General features: G+C 38.5%; 1 protein-coding gene across 3 annotated transcripts in view; it reads right to left on the bottom strand.

Moving 5' to 3' along the window:
• LOC111158653 (nesprin-1) overlaps window positions 1–17,365 on the bottom strand; it is a 167,959-nt gene that overhangs the window by 97,207 nt on the left and 53,387 nt on the right. For all 3 annotated transcript variants that reach the window (XM_022520842.1, XM_022520841.1, XM_022520843.1), the window contains 10 exons: window positions 13,176–13,295; window positions 9,973–10,173; window positions 7,386–7,559; window positions 6,344–6,475; window positions 5,489–5,685; window positions 4,618–4,750; window positions 4,109–4,291; window positions 2,758–2,907; window positions 1,789–1,965; window positions 1,210–1,365 (listed from right to left, as the gene is read on the bottom strand). In XM_022520842.1, the coding sequence (XP_022376550.1) occupies window positions 1,210–1,365; window positions 1,789–1,965; window positions 2,758–2,907; window positions 4,109–4,291; window positions 4,618–4,750; window positions 5,489–5,685; window positions 6,344–6,475; window positions 7,386–7,559; window positions 9,973–10,173; window positions 13,176–13,295 (1,623 nt within the window). The remainder of the gene's footprint in view (window positions 1–1,209; window positions 1,366–1,788; window positions 1,966–2,757; window positions 2,908–4,108; window positions 4,292–4,617; window positions 4,751–5,488; window positions 5,686–6,343; window positions 6,476–7,385; window positions 7,560–9,972; window positions 10,174–13,175; window positions 13,296–17,365) is intronic.

The following is a 17,365-nucleotide window of genomic DNA, read 5'->3' as shown; positions in this document are numbered from 1 at the left end:
AAAAGCTTTCACCGAGAGCTTAAATATATCTCTCTTTACATGTGTCCTCAGAAAAAAATGCTAGTTGGAAGGAAGATCATTATGAAAGGTCTCTCAAGATTTGGGGAAAGGAGTGTTTCTGTAACACTACTTCACAGCTGAGTCTTCAACTGGTCTTTGGAAACACTACAGAGAACCATCATAGCTAATCTGTACATTAAAAATTATTGTATTATTTTAAAATTTTACTATAGCACTACCTCTAATAACTCACATTTCTTTTGTATAAACAAGAACACCTGGTCAAATGTTAAGTGTTCCAAAGTCACTGGAAGACATTTAGAGTACACTCACTCCATCTGAACTGGAGATTCTTATCACTAACAACAGAACAAGCAGAAGCTGTTGAATGCTTCCCGTGGGACATGGGAGAAGACACCAAGGTCACCTGTGAAGCACTCGGCTCCTTAGAGCTGATAACCGAATTCCTTCAAGTCTCTAGTGTTAACTTCCCTTTACAGGAGATACAGACGAGAGAAAACCAATGTCAATGACATCTTAAAGGAAGTCCACAGGCTAATCCCAAACCGGGGACCAGTCTACGGGGACCAGTCTACAAGTTAATTGTATTTAAAAAAAATACTAAAGGGGCTTTAGAGATCTGATAACAAACGTGGCATGTGGACATTTTTGTACCCTTATGTGATAGATTAACTGGAAAAAAAAAAGACATTTTAAAGAAAACTGAAGAAACAATATTATGAATTGAGCATTGAATGATATTAAAGGATTATTGTTAAAGTTTTTGTGGTGATAATGATGTTATGGATATATAAGAAAACATCAGTTTCTTAGAAATGTGTATTGTGGTAGGCAGGAAGAAAATAACATGATATCTGGGGTTCACTGGAAAATATTTAAGAAAAGAAATAATTCAGGCAAAGACATCAAAATCTTAACTATTAAATCTGATGATCAGTATAGAAGGGTTAGAAGCATTCTCTCTACTTAGGAGTATGTCTCGAAATTCTCATAATTTCAATTATTTTAAATAGGTGAAAGTACATAATGGTTAAAAAAACAACAACCCTATAAACTCATATAATCCAAGAAATTCATTACTGAGCAAAACTTTTTTCAGTATTTAATCTCAACGCCAGGGCCTGAGTCTTCCTTTGACCTATGCCATGAAACCGTGACATTCACCTGTCAGCCACCTGGACAAGTTACCTGACAGTCTTTCATTGCGTTCTGAACTGAAGCCTGATCTCCAATGCGATGCTGTTGCTTTAGTCTGTTTTCCTGGGTTTCATACCAAGTTTTCAGACTTTGTACATCATTTTCATATTCTGACCAAGATTCCAATAAGCCTTCCAACATCTGGATCTGAAAAAAAAACATAACAAAATGAAATGTGCAATTTCATTTTAAACTCAAGACACTATTAGCTTTAAATTAAGAATTCCTTAAATACAGTTTATTGTATATATGATTAAGAAACAAATCTTACCAAGTGTGAATCAGTGGCTAGTGTTGGTAAGAAAGTAAAGAAGTCAACTTAAAGGGAAGGCAAAGTTAAGAGGCATCTTTAGAAAAAGTAAAACAACATGTAGTAGGTGAAGAATAGGGGATGTGTAAGAGAAGATAATTAACAAGAGTAAAGAGTGTTTAGAGCAATGGGATTCAGTGGTGTCCCCTGCAGTAATGTTTGCATGCTATGTGTAGCTAAGCTACTTGTGAAATGAATTTTCTTTACACAGTGTGCCTGTTCTTGGCATTTTCAGGTAATTATGGACAGGAGAGGCTTACCTTCTCAGTTACGAGACCCTGCAGGATTTGCCAACTTTTGTTCATGGCTCCCAGTTGCTCAGCAAAATCAGTCTTATCACTGCGTTTACTTTCCACATCCTGACTACTGATTTGTAGCACGGACTGATTCACAAAATCAACTGTCAACTGTTTACAGTTAATATCTATCTTAAAACCCTGAAAAGGGAAGGGAGAAAATAAGAAAACAAGGTTATGCATATAAATATCTTATATTTCATCAGGAATTGGGAAGCCTCAAGTAACCTTAAGATTAATATCATTTCCATGATTTAGTCCAAATGGCAAAATCTGTATATATTTACATAATGCATTATTATCAGAAGTTCATTATATATCACATATAACCATCCTGAATTTATAAATTTTGAATTTATAATTACACTGAATTTGAACTTATAAGAATTTGTGAAATTTTGAATTTATTAGTATGTTGAATATGAATACATGGATATATTTTAGGTAGGGGATGTAGAATTGGATGAATTGTATAATCTCACTATAACATATTTATAAATTATACCATTTTCTTCTTTAGAATTATCTTTTTTGTTTCAGATGTAGAATTCAGTTATTCAGCATTTGCTTATAACACTGAGTGCTCATCACATCATAGGTTGTCCTTAACCCCCATCACCCAGTTACCCCACGCTCTCACCCTCTTCCCCTTCAGCAACCCTCAGTTTGTTTCCCAGAGTTAAGAGTCTCTCATGGTTTGTTTTATCATTTTTTAAATGACACAAAATCATATTCAAAACTATTTCTAATACCGGACAACTTTTCCATGTCTACAACTAGGGAGGCAGTTTTCTTACCCTTGTTCCCCTATCTGGTCACTATACATGAAACATACACTCCAAAATCTGATGTCTATAATTTGAGCTTTTTGAATTCTTTTAACAAAATAGTCCTAAAATATAAAAAATTAAAAGAAAAAAAATGTCCCATTACCTTATATTTCTGAAGGTATTCATGAATTGCCTTGTAACCTATTGAATTTTTTATATTCTCTTCATCCTTTTGAATAACATTTTCCATGAGAGAAATCCAAGTCATAACTTCAGAAATGGCATGGCGGGAAGGCAGCTTATCCATTTGGAGCTGACCAATAAGAGACAAAACAAGACACAAGTGTTAAAATTCAAACCAGAATCCTGCCAACCTAAAAACCCCCCATTAATACTTGCCAGTGTACCAACAGAGATAACCATTCTTAATAACATCTTTGGATCTTAACCTCATTAGAAGCCTCAAATTAAATATCAGGCAAACACGGAACAATAATAGTCCTCTTATGTTCACTTGACATCCAATACTATAAACATTGTATAAACATTAACTAATTAATCAAAATACCAGTGAGAAGAAAATATTATTCTTATTTTATAGCTAGTTTTATGAGTTAAAAAAAAAACTTAACTACAAAACATTCAACAGATGTATTTTATTAATTATCTTGTAAAAAATTTCTGTGTATTATGACTCAGGAATGTTAAAGGAAGAAAGAAAAATACCACACTACAAACTATCATTTTCTAGACTTTTTGGCACTCTAATATTTATTCCTAAGAGAATGGCCAATTTCTTTACTCTTTAACTAAAATATACTTAGAATTCTGACTCTTACTTGATCTATCATACATTTTTGTAGATACTTATTATAATGATTTGGAGAAACAAAAGCCATCATTTAAAATATTTATGGACCTCTATGTGGTGTGGGAAGATACAGGGATGAATGTGAGATGTTTCCTGCCCCTAGAAATGTGTAGCTGCTGCTTAGGAGGGTAAGACAGACATCAAACACAGCTATCATACCTGGTAGAGGGATGAGTATCAAAGAGAGAGAAACATACATTGTCTGGGATCCAGGGAAGGGAGGTATATTTCCAGATAAGGAAAGTGCATACTTAGTGAATGTCAATTGTTCTATTGTAGGTGAGATTATAGGTCTTTTATGCATATTGTGATTGAATCCTCAGAACTACTCACTTTATGAGGGAAGTGTAATCTCTCACATTTTACTCATGAGAAAACAGAGAGTTTAAACAAGGCCAGATGAAGGTTCTGTTCTACATCCCACACACACAGACAATAAAGAAGTCCTTGGAAGATATGACATCTGTACATATGGCTTTATAGAACAGTTCACTTTTAGTATGCAGAACAATGAAAGAGAGAAAAGGCAAGATGTCCGTGACAAAGCTGATTTAAATTTCTAAGTATAAGCAGGTTAGCTCTCTTTCCATTTAATACTGCTTAAATCAACTATTATGATTTAAACTTCTGATTATTTCTATACCTGGTGGAGCTTCTCCTGTACAGCGGGAATATTTGTCAGCAGGTCAGTCCACTGGTTATCAATGTGTGACAGCTCTGAACGTAGGGCAGCTGTGTCTACTTTCTTTAATCGAAGAAGCTGATTTCCAGTGCTCAGAACAGATGATTTCAGGGAAGATTTGGCATCCACTTCTTTGGAAAACTCCTAAAAGAAGTAGCAATGTTCAAACTGGGAGTAAATAGTCTGACCTTTAACTTAAGGAGAGAGAACCATTTACTATGTAAACAATTTTTCTTTACATCTTGAAGGGGAGTTACGGTAAGCACTCCAGAGAAAAACAAAAAAAGCACACCATTGCCTTGAACGAAAGCCAACAACATAGCCATTCCTTGAAAACTGCTCTAATGAGGCAATGCTGAAGCCTATTATTTTGCACAAGGATTGACCACACATAGTTAACATTGACAAATTCTCTCCAGGTTGGCTAGGTATAGAAAATTTAATCAAATGATTTAGAACCTTAGGCTTACCAGGAAAGCATTTAGATGATCACGGACCATTTCCAGTTCTTGTGGGACTGTCACAGATTGTTGAGTCCAAAATTCTAGCCTGTCTTTTGCAGATTGTAACCAGTGAGTAAGTTCTGCAGATTCATTTTGATATCTGTAATTATATTAATGAGCCTACTAAGTAAACATCCAATATATCTCTTCTGCTAACCCATTTTATACAGCAATGTCAATTTTAAAACAAGAGACATGACAGGTTTGGGAGAATAATCTCTTGCATTCACACTCTCAACTTCCCTTCAAATTTATACTGTAAGCAAGTTTCAGTTTTCCCATTTCTAAGCTGAATGTAAATATATATATATATATATGTATATATAAACACACACACATATATATATGTATATACATACACACACACCTTTTTATACCTACTATATACACATACTTACTCCTTCACATTGAGGCTATTCAGAAAATATTAAAGTTCTTAAAAATAAAGGTGGTGTAGAAATAGAGCGTTTCACTATGTAAAATCAGTCTGCCCTTGAGAAACTTTACTTTCTCAAACAACACTTTCCTTCTACCTCTCCTTCTAAGGTTTTACTTTGACCACCATGTGTAGTCCATAGGCAAATGTCCAAGTGAAAGTGCATTAGGCACTTGCTTCCCTGCCCACTTCTAATTCCTTGTTTATACAATTACATAAGAATCCAAGTGGGGGTTTTGTTTTTGCCTTTATTTTCCAAAATACAAAGTAAGTGCCCAGATAAGAGATCATCTTTTTCAAGTCTCATGCCCACTGATCTTAAATGCCTATATTAAATATTAAATGCCCTATAAAGACTCTTCAGCACTAACCTACAGTGATATATAATAGTCACCGTGTTACCTGGTCCAGTGTTTCAACACTGTTTCCAATCTGTGAAGCTCCTTAGACACTTTGTTGGTATTACTTAACCAGTGTTCTCCAAGTTGGTTTAGCTGGCTTTCTAGATCTGAGCAGCTAATGGATATGAACAGTCGTTTCCCGTCGTCTAATACCTGATATAATTTGGGCTGGTATTCATTAAGGCTGGATTTCAAATGCTAAAATTGATTGAAAATACTGGGTTAAAAGTTTGGATGATGCAATTTTTCTCTTTAAGAATTACAGTATCTCTGGTGCCCCATAATGTTCCCACGCCCTGTTAGTCAGACTTCAACTATTTGCCCCCAAGTAAGATTAGAAACTTTGAAATGGTTCATCCATATCTAAGTATAGATGTTACTCTTTCTTCTTTCTTTTCTTTTTTCCTTTCCTTTTTTTTCTTTTCTTTCTTTTCTTTCTCTCCTCTCTTCTCCTCCCCTCCCCACTCCTTTCCTACCCCCATCCCCTCCCCTCCCTTCCTCTCCTTTCCTTTCTTCTTTTTGTAGTAACTTCAGGTGCATTTAAAACTATGAAGCTGTAAGAATACCATGACACCAGCATAACACCGCAGAAAATGCTTGGTGGCGGCTGAATTTTCAAAGAGCTCTCGTTTAAAAAAAAAAAAAAGAAGAAGAAGAAAGCTCTTTCTTATGTTCTATTATAAAGCAAACACTTAAAATCCATCTGCTTTCAACAATGTCAACAGCTTGAAATAAAAGTAAAAATACTTAATGAAGTATTTGATTTCAAGTTTGCTTAGATTCCATTAAAACCATGGGAAAGTTTCGAAAGAAGAATGGCCACTTTTCGCACACCAAGATGCCATCGGACGCTGACCTGGTAGAGTGTTATCCGGTCGATGAGCCTGTCCTCGCTCTCTTCCACCAGCCCCACACTCGGGATGCTGCTTTCCACAGCCTCCAGCTGTCTGCTGAGCTCCTGGTGATCTTCATCCAAACGAGACCATGTCTAGAAACACAGTATCGGTCTGTGAGCTAAAGAATCGCAGTTCAGGAACAGGATCCTCTTTTGCGTGCAAAATAGGCTTTCAACAGATTCTCTTTAAAGTTATGTGGGAGCTGTTTATATTGGAGGTTTGCTCTGAGAAGCAAACGATGGCTCTGAAGCACGTGAATCAGATGGCGACCTCCAAAAACACTGTGAACGGGATTTCAATCTACAACTAATCCGCTGTGTGAACACAGGCAAGTTACTAAACCTCTCTGACCCTCATTTATAACGTTAAAAAAATGGGGCTAATATAACTCTCTTGTCCATCATGAGGATTAAATGGAATGATTGTACCCAGGGCACCTGGAACACAGCAGGCCTCTGATATGCATGGTTTCATTATTTATCATAGTGACGATGTGCGTATGATTTAAACAAAAGGGAAGAGGGTGCTTACTTCATATAGTAAAGTGAATACATGACATTCACAAATAGAAAAAGCCACCACAGACATTTGAGAAACAGAAATATACAGTGTAGACATTCTACTAAGGACAAATCCCACACCACTCCTAAATTCTGATTTATACTTTAGCCGAAACTGGAAAATCTTTTTAAAAATCATTTGCAGGCTTTTTCAATCATGTACAGCAAGGTCGACGGTTTTTTAATCTGACTGTTGAAACCCCAGGTGTCTTCGTGCCCTAACTACAGTCAGTATGGAGGGAAGCTAGCCGACTCAAGGTGCAGCAGAGCCTTTATCCAAATAGAAATAGAAGGACAAGAGGGACAGGGCAGAACGCGATGCTGAGTCTGAGGGAGTTCCAAAGTTCTATGAGGTGCATGGTGTGGGTAAACAGGTCTTGTCTTAATGGCACGTTCTGCAGTTGAGTCTGCTGTGGGGAAGGGAGTCCATGGACAGTCTCACCTCCAGAATGTACTCCAACTCCACGCCCCTCTTGTGAGCCTGCTTCAGTACAGCGGAAGCCTGTGCCATCAGTTCCGTGTGGAACCGTGTTTCCTGTGGGACTGCAAAGCTGATGATCTTTCTGAAGAGCGTTTCAGTCAAGATCATATGAGATTCCAGGCCCTGAAAGTATTCCTGTAAGTTTTTGGGGACAAAGAGGTCAGCGACTCATACATATCCCACCCGACAACAAAAGCTGCTTTAGACGTGAAAGCTGGCGGAACTCAGTATCCGAGCACTGTCTCTCCAGCCCGCTGCCCCCCACTTCATGCAGGCACTCACACCTTCCAGCAGAGAAGGGGGCTTCAGTGCCCTCACCGGCCTCCTGTCCCTTCACTCAAGGACACCTATACACACCGGGCTGCAGACACTCTGCCCCCCTGGACAGAGCTCTTCAGGCGTGACCAGCTGCTAACACAGTTCCTCTGCCCTCTCAAGGCCTCATCCCTGTACAATCTGGGAGACTCTCACTACTCCCACCACACACACTGGCCTTCCTTATCCCGGGACACATTAGCTCGCAGGCCCCTGTCTTCGGTCTCTGTCTTTACTCTGTACTTCCAAGATGTCCTCACTCTATACATTCATGACTTTCCTTCCTCTGTGTCTAGGCTGGAGCTCTACTTTCCAAATTCCCAGAGCATTCGCTGTGCTCCAATACTCACTGCCAAGCACAGCTCGACAAGTACCTATTGGTATTATACAGTTTTAAATGTCCCTTATATTATACCCACACACAACAGAATGATAGGCCTTGGGCAGTCCTACAAACGTGTTTCGAACTGTTACTTTTTATGTGTAAAAGGCCCTAGAGGAGGTAAACAGGGCTTATCCCATTTTCTGTTCCTCCACTGTGGGTGAAGTTGAAGACCTGAAAACTGATAACAGTGTTTAGTGCTTACTATATGCTGAAACTCCATCAATGCTTTACTGATCAACTCGGTTAACCCTTATAACACCTCTTCGAGGTATGGAATTCTATTTCCCATTTGGTGGGTGAGGACACTGAACTGCCCAGGCTATAGAACATGCTATGTTCAAGGACACTGCAGAGCTCTCTGTCAGAAATAGTCTGGTCAAAAGAAGCCAGAATCTTCATTTTTTAACTCACAATTATTATATCAGAGAATCTTAAAGCTGGACGAGAACTTGGAGGTCATTCAGCCCAACATTCACCAAAAACTGATATTCCTTTTATAACCCGATCTCCCCCTAATGGCCTTGGATGGTCTTCCCATGGCCAGAAGGGTTGTCTGCTCAATGGCAGTGTTCCTTTTAGAGTTCTTTACCTATTGGGCCTACGTCTCTGTTATTTATACTCATTGATCCTAGCTTCCTCTCTGGAATAACTCAGGATGATATTTTATTACTGTTGTCAGAGATTTGAAGAAAACCAGCTGTGAACTTTAAAGCAATGTTTTCAAAGCCAAATGATAAGGCTTTAATAAATCACAAAGTTTTGGACAAAAATCTCTGGGAAAAATAGCAAGAAGTACACCCCACCCCCCTCCCCGCCAAAATTCACCTTTATAAGCCACCAGAGCTACATAATGGTAGAATGTTAACTATCTATATCCCAGTGGGCTTTTCAAAATTTCCATGTATGACATTCCTACAGTCTGAGAATTTGGGTTTCTGGACTGGTAAAACTACTCCTTCTGTAGTCATTCCAAAAATGCAAGAGTTATTTGTATGCACATTAAACAGGCATTCCTTTCCTAAGGAGCAGTGTCTAACTTGAGCTTGGCAATGGGACATACTGAGGGCAGCCTCAGGCATACCACGTTTGATCACATAGTAAAAGGACTCGTTGTCCCCAGGAATAAACTCTTTGAGGCCCACAGCAACCAGAGGAACATGTGCTTATTGGCCAGAAATGCCGAGTGATGCACAGATACAGATACCCAGTCCCACAGCTGGGTAGGTAGCTCTGCTTTCCCAGGGCACGATGAGGAGCCTTTGGCCAGGACAAGAGAAGCATTTTCTCCAGAATACTTAGGGCTAGATGAATAAATGGGCATATAAGACACAAGGACAAATCAAAAGAGTTAAGAAGGAAGCTACGAACTTTGAAGAAAGTCAAGTTTCCCACTGGTTGCAGTAAATGAAGGGGAAAAGCCTGGTTTATACTAATGAGGAAGTGATAATTAAAATTACTAGGAATGCTGGTATTCTTTTTTTGTTGTTGTTGTTAATTAAGTTTAAGCTCCGCACCCAGCATCAAATCCAACACAGGGCTTGAACTCATGACCCTGAGATCAAGAACAGAGCCAAGATCAAGAGTCAGACGCTTAACTAACTGAGTTACCCAAGTGCCTCTGCATTCTTTTTTAACTCGCAAAGTTATAGGACCATATCCTCCATAATTTTTCTGTGCTATTTAGTGTCCACAGGTTTGAATATACATTTGTTGACTATTTTAAAGAGTGTTTTATTCAAGGAGGAACTCATAAAAGATTAATAATAGGTTTTACTAGGTAGATACATATCAGTGAGCAAGAATATGCTTTCACAACTACATTCTCTCTCTCTCTCTCATTCTCTTTACCTTATGTTTATCAAGTAGTTGTTGAATTTCCTCTTTGGAGGACACGATGATTTTCTGGTCACCTGCCATCTTCTCCTGTCCAGTCTCCAGCAGATCAGCCAGATCTTGTAGGGCCCTTTCATACTGACTCTTAAGTGCAAGATTCTGGTTCAGCCCACTCCGCCGGGAGCCAATGGTCACCATCAGTTCATCATACGTGTCCTACAAAATAGAAACAGTGATACTCACTCTCAATTCATGTGTTGACTTTTTAATTTTTTTAATGTTTTTAATTACTTTTCAGTGTACTAGAATTCATTGTTTATGCACCACACCCAGCGCTCCAAGCAATACGTGCCCTCCACAACACCCACCACCAGGCTGGCCCAACCTCCCACCCCATGCCTCTTCAAAACCCTCAAATTGTTTTTCTTTTCTTTTTTTAATAATTTTTTAATTTTTTTATAAACATATAATGTATCATTAGCCCCAGGGTACAGGTCTGTGAATCGCCAGGTTTACACCCTTCACAGCACTCACCATAACACATACCCTCCCCAATGTCTATAACCCCACCACCCTCTCCCTATCCCCCTCCCCCTGGCAACCCTCAGTTTGTTTTGTGACATTAAGAGTATCTTATGGTTTGTTTTCCTCCCGATTCCATCTTGTTTCATTTATTCTTTTCCTACCCCCCAAGCCCCCCATGTTGCATCTCCACTTCCTCATATCAGGGAGATTATATGATAGTTGTCTTTCTCCAATTGACTTATTTTGCTAAGCATAATATCCTCTAGTTCCAGCCATGTCGTTGCAAATGGCAAGATTTCATTTCTTTTGATGGCTGCATAGTATTCCATTGTATACATATACCACATCTTCTTTATCCACTCATCTGTTGATGGACATCTAGGTTCTTTCCATAGTTTGGCTATTGTAGACATTGCTGCTATAAACATTCAGGTACACGTGCCCCTTCAGATCACTACGTTTGTATCTTTAGGGTAAATACCCAGTAGTGCAATTGCTGGGTCATACGGTAGCTCTATTTTCAACTTTTTGAAGAACCTCCATGCTGTTTTCCAGAGTGGTTGCACCAACTTGCATTCCCACCCACAGTGTAGGAGGGTTCCCCTTTCTCCGCATCCTTGCCAGCAAAAACCCTCAGATTGTTTTTCAGAGTCCACAGTCTCTCATGGTTCATCTCCCCTTCCAATTTCCCTCAACTCCCCTCTCCTCTCCATCTCCCCATGTCCTCCATGTTATTCCTTATGCTCCACAAATAAGTGAAACCATATGATAATTGACTCTCTCTGCTTGACTTATTTCATTCAGCATCATCTCATGTGTTGACTCTTTGCTGAAAGGCACACTACCTACGAAGTCCACAACCCAGCCAAGAACAGTCCCTCAGGTATCTGACCAGTGGTGATACTCTCTATGCAGAGCACTGCCTATCTTTCTCATGATTCTCTTTGAAACTTCCTTCAGAAAAGATAAGCTGAATATTTACAAATTTCAAAGAATATGCAAAAATATTGGCTACGGATGACATGAGGTCGATTTGACAGCTCTCTTCTCAGGGTATCAAAAGTTTATGGTAGGATGTGGGGTTAAAATGTTGAAAAGTTATTCATGTGGCTGAGGGAAATGTTAAGTGTAAATTCTAATTTTCTAATATAATTCTAATTTTTATAGTGTTCTTAACATTTACATAATTTTAGAGTAATTGAATAAAGTATCTTCCACATTTTATCTGCTAAATAATGATCAGATTTTGGACTAAATAAAGAGGTAGAGAAACAGAGGAGTTTAATGTGAGCGAAATGCTTTAAGACTTAAAAAGGCAATGTTTTTGCCAAATGTGGTGGAGTAAATAAATAACTATTTAAACTGGAAAGACATTTTAGGAGATGATGATCCACCAAACACAAAATTTATTTGAACCATATGGACCTGATTAATGTATCATATTAAGGTTTAGCAGGCCAAAATGGCTCAATCTGGAAAAGTTCAACTTTAATGCCCATTTACAACTATGATGTTTGACTCTTCCACCTGACATTTAAGCACTGTTGGAAAACTGTCTAAGTGCAAAGTGGGGGCACTGGGCTTATGACATTGTGAAATGTTAGATAATGGAATGAGACAGTTAACATAAAAATGTTCTTTTTAAAATAAGAGCTATTTTATTTTCTCAAAAGGAAGAACTTGTGACCCTGTGCTGGACTTACGCTATTAATCCCTCAACGGTTCTCAGTAATGCAGAGAAACCTTAACACGTGTGTCACTGTACACCATTCTCTCTTAATGTAATTTAACTATGTTGCTTATCAACTGCTAAATTTTGCTGGTCTAATATCCCCGTTCTAATAACCCAAGTTGGATTTTTGCCTTGCAGCCTGATCTAAGAGAACAAATTAACCCCCAATTATTTCCTACTCTTGGAGGATGTTGGGAAATCGTTTAGACTTCACCTACCTTCTGGTTTATTTTTTTCCGTTCGTCTGGTTTTGAAACTGTGTCTCTCTTCCATTCAGACATGTATGAAAGATTAACCATAGTTTTGAATATCAGAGAAAAACTACCTTCTAAAAAGTATTAGCTTGAGCATTTTTTATTTAAAATAGATTTTTGATGGGGCACTTGGGTGGCTCAGTCAGTTAAGCAGCTTCCTCCGATTCAGATCATGATCCCAGGGTCCTGGGATCGAGCCCCGCATGGGGCTCTCTGCTCAGCAGGGAGCCTGCTTCTCCCTTTCCCTCTGCTTGCCTCTCTGCTTACTTGTGCTCTCTATCTCTCTATCAAATAAACAAACAAACAAATAAACAAATAGTTTTTTGAGGTACACTATAGTGCAGGGTAGCTATCTGTTGTTTTTTTTTAACTTTTCCAGGTAGGAATGATAATTATTATATTTTCTAGAGTAGAAAATAATATGTCACAACTAAAGTATATATACCACAATGCTTAACCATTGGAATAATAATTAAGTAAATGTCAGGAAAAAAAATCTTAGAAGTTTGAGAACACAATTTATTTTATCACATTAAACCTGGTAAAAGTTTCAGAAAATTTTCTAAGTGTTGCTTAAAATAAAGATTAGGACCTAAGAGACATGAATTGTATAGAGAACAACCAAGGAAATACAGAAAATAATTTTTTCTTGACTTCTAGTTAGGATGCATCATTGAAGCTAAAATGTTGCTGGTAGAAAACCATACCTGAAGTTTGGATAGCTCCTGCATGGACGGCTGCTCAATCTGCAACTTGTCCCCACGCTTTTTTAATTCAATGATTCCTGCATCCAATTCCTTTAGCCCATCTTCAGCCTCTTGTATCGCCTATGTAAGATTTATGATACTTTATTAGAACTTCCATAAGCAATTTCCCTCACGAAATGTGATTACTGTTTGTTCTATTACTTCTATTATTATACTTTTATACTATTTGTTCTTCTCTCCACATTAAACATTTTCAATGTCTACAAAAGGAGTCATTTTAATACAGCATAAAAACCATGGCCATCTAATATACAGGAAAGAGAAGGAGGCCTTTTAATATACCGCAGTCAGCTACCTCACGGGTAAGGAAGTAGGAAGGACTTCACATGCAGGGCTGGGAGAACAATGGCTTCCTTAACCAAATATGGGAATTAGTAAATAGAAACACCTGAAAAAGAAGCGTGACTTAGGACATGGTTAGAAAAGGCACTGGCTTAGGATTTTTCTAGGGGAACATGTTCTGGTTTCCTGAGATGCATTTTGAGCATCCTGGGAGAGAGATTCAGTGAGGCAAGAGGAAAATATGTCACAGCATGGTCCTTTCCCTAAATCTCACACTTCCTTTAGAAAAGCAAGTGATAGGGGTGCCTGGGTGGCTCAGTGGGTTAAGCCTCTGCCTTTGGCTCAGGTCATGATCTCAGGGTCCTGGGATCCAGCCCCTCATTGGGCTCTCTGCTCAGCAGGAAGCCTGCTTCCTCCTCTCTCTCTCTCTCTGCCTGCCTCTCCGCCTACTTGTGATTTGTCTGTCAAATAAATTAACAAAATCTTCAAGGAAAAAAAAAAGAAGAAAAAGCAGTGATCAACAATTATTGAAGTGGCTGCTGGCACTAGGCCTCGTCTTCCCAGTGTGAGTTCCGTAGGAGGAGAACAAGGTCTTCTCCCGGCTTTCAAGGAGCCTAAAGTCTGGTTAGGAAGCCCGAGTAAACACAGCAAAACAAAACAGGGGTGAATCCAATCAGGTATACCAATCAGGAATACCAGTCAGGTATTCAGCTCGATGCAATTCATCTCTGTTAGAGGAGCCTGGACAAGAAATACAGGAGTGGATTCTGGGGTCGTCCAAGTAGACTTTTGGAAGAAACACAATCTCAGCTGCCCTGAAGGAGGAAAAGAACATGAACTCCAGATGGCAGATGAAACACATGTGTCTTATTTTCTCCTTCCCGAATCACCTCTACACCACAGCAAAAATTCTGTTTGCTTGCTTTTTGGTGTCCCTCCCGCCCATAAATCTACAAGGACAAAGAAACAGGAAAGAAAGCAATACCAACAACATTTTGAAAGTTGGAATTCAGAAGGATATGGGATAACTGACTTAAGAAATCTGAGAAAGCTGAATCCTAAGCTCACGGGAGATCTCCATCACCAGACTTACAGGAACAGGAGTCTGGCGCTCTGGGTGGGTAGGGTGGGTGCCAAGTAAGGACAGTTGGCAAAAAGCTTCTTAAAGAGCAGCGAAATTTCCAGAGCCTCTTTCTCACTCCACGTTACCCTTTTCCTTCTCTGGGAAAGATGGGGAGTTTATTTTCTAGAAAAGGTAAAGCAGACTCTGGACTGAGGGGCACCAGACAGAATTGCAGGATTGAGTACTTGACTGAAAACAGAGGATACGTGACTGAATGCCCACAGAATGCTAAATGAGGAGCCCTCACATATTCTAAGGTATTGGAGCGTGACCTCCGGTCTCCAGACAGGAGAGGAGAGAAAATGTAGAAAGACCAATAGAAAAATCTAAAAGCTGGACACAAAGATTCTCCAACAAATAGCCCACAGAGCCCAACATTCAGTAAATCTCAAAACCATCAAGCCACATCCATACACAAAGTTCCCATTTAGCTGTTTAGTTCTCGATCCTAAACGTGAACAGACAGCCAAAGAATTTCCATAATCTCAGAAAAGCCACTAACATGAAAAGATGGAGACGGAAACAAACAACTAAAAGCAGGCTGAAGGGAAACAGACTACATGGGAAAAATAAAACTTTGGCCAAAAAAATCATTAACATATGCAGATAGATTACAAAAGATAATGCATCTATTAGAAAAAGAACAGAATGCTACAAAAAAAGGATCATTCAGAGAACCAGAATGAGCTCAGGGAAAATGAAACTCATGACAGCAGAAATATAAAACTCAGTAGGAAAGTTGAGAGTTGAAATAAAGGAAGTCTTCCAAAAAATAGAGTAGACTGTCTCTTGATAAAATAATTAGAAGACTGGACCAGGATATCCAACATCTGCCTAAAAAGAGTTCCAGAAAGAGAGACAGATAAAATGGAGGACTGAAAAATATTAAATCATTAGACAATTTTCCGAAATGGAAAGAGGAGAGCTACCAAATCAAAAAAACAGCTTACCGAACCTCCAGCCCAGTGGATAAAACTGACCCTTCCCAAGGTATATCACTGTGACATTTCATACCACTGTGGGAATTAGAATGATTTTAGATTCCTCAAGCCAACACCAGAAGCTAGGAAACAATGAGGTGCCTCAAACCTCCACAGAAAACTGATTTCCAGGCAGGAATTTTACAGTGAGCCAAGTTACCAAGAAAGAGCGAACACAGTATAAGATCATTTTCAGATAGGCAAAATACTAAAAAATACATCTAGCATGCATCCTTTCTTAGTAAGGATATGTAACAAAACAAGGAGGCAATATAATAAAGATGGACTTGAGACTCAGAAAAGAGAAGATCCAACAGAGAGAGAAGTGATGGAAATTCTCAGAATAGTGGAAAAGGGAGAGATCCCTGGAAGTCAGCTCAGCACCAGGCTCGTGGGGACAAGTCTGTTCTAGATCAGAATGACATCACTCAAAAGATGAATATATTGAGAAGTATCATCCTTGTGTCTCCTGCTATTATTACCTTTTTAACCCAATAAGGGTAGGGGTGAAATTAGCACCTTTTTTTTGGTGCTTTCTATTTATTCAGAGAAAGAGTCTAGCTATTTATTTTTATCTGTGGGAATCATTTTAGTGATCCTGGTCAATAATTAGTAAAAATGTTACTTGTGATCATACATACATATTCTATATTTCACCTCAGAAATTCAAGGCAAATCATCGCTACAGCTGCTGAAGTCTTTTTTGGAATCAGGCATGTTAAAATCTTGGATATTAAAATCTAAGAATAAAAAAATCCAAGAATAAAAAAGTAAAAATTTTTTAAAAAGTTCCGTTCAAGTTTAATTTTCAACATAGAAGAATGTTTTTTTAATTTGGGGGAAATGAGAGATTTGTTTTAAAAAGCAGATGAAATTATGGTCAAGAAAAATAAATATTCACATAATTACACAAATTATTTTAGGTAATTTTACAGATGGATGGATAGACAGAATGATCTCTATTTCTATCTAGAGTAATATATCAGGGGATTTCTATCACAGATGATTCTCTATAGCCTACTCATAGAACCCTTAGAGGTCTACTGAAATTAAGAAATTCTATTAAAACACATAATTACTTAGCTTGGGAAACAGGAGATATTATGTGTAACATCCTTCCCATTTCATCTCTCCCCCCTGTTTTCAATGACATCACTGGAGTTAGAATTCTTTTTCCTTCTCCTCAGTGCAGCTACAAGAAGCCTCTAGAGGCATATCCTGCTTCCTGACCTGGCACGGTCTTGTCCGGGAAGCAGGGCCGGGCACTGACACTCATTCTCACCTTCAAACCCCGGGGACTCTGCACTGCCAGTGGTCTCCAAGGTGAGTGCAAGGACCCGCGTGTATGAGATGACTGGTGAGGATGAAACACTACATTTTTCCTTTATATTCAACCACATTCTTCTGAATTTTCATTTGTGTATATGCTTTATAACAAAGTACCTGCTTATAATTCATAAATAAGCAAATATACATATACTTGTGGGGTGTGCTTATTCTTTTAAACTAATGAGATATGCCATCAACAAAGTTTAGAAACCACTGGTTTGTGGAATAAAGTCTAAATTTCTCTGACATTCAAAAGGCCCCACAAGTTGACTCAAATGTACTCACCCAAACTTACTTCCCCTCAATTGTTTTCATTCATCATAAATTCAGCATTTAGCTAAATAAGGATAACTTGCTTTTCTAAGATATATTTGTAGATATAGCTCCTGTATTATCTAAGGATACCTTGCTTTTCT

This window comes from Enhydra lutris, unplaced genomic scaffold (assembly GCF_002288905.1).
Source record: "Enhydra lutris kenyoni isolate GAN:26980312 unplaced genomic scaffold, ASM228890v2 scaffoldscaffold62, whole genome shotgun sequence".
Taxonomy (NCBI): Eukaryota; Metazoa; Chordata; class Mammalia; order Carnivora; family Mustelidae; genus Enhydra; species Enhydra lutris.
This window is presented reverse-complemented; position numbering and strand designations above follow the sequence as displayed.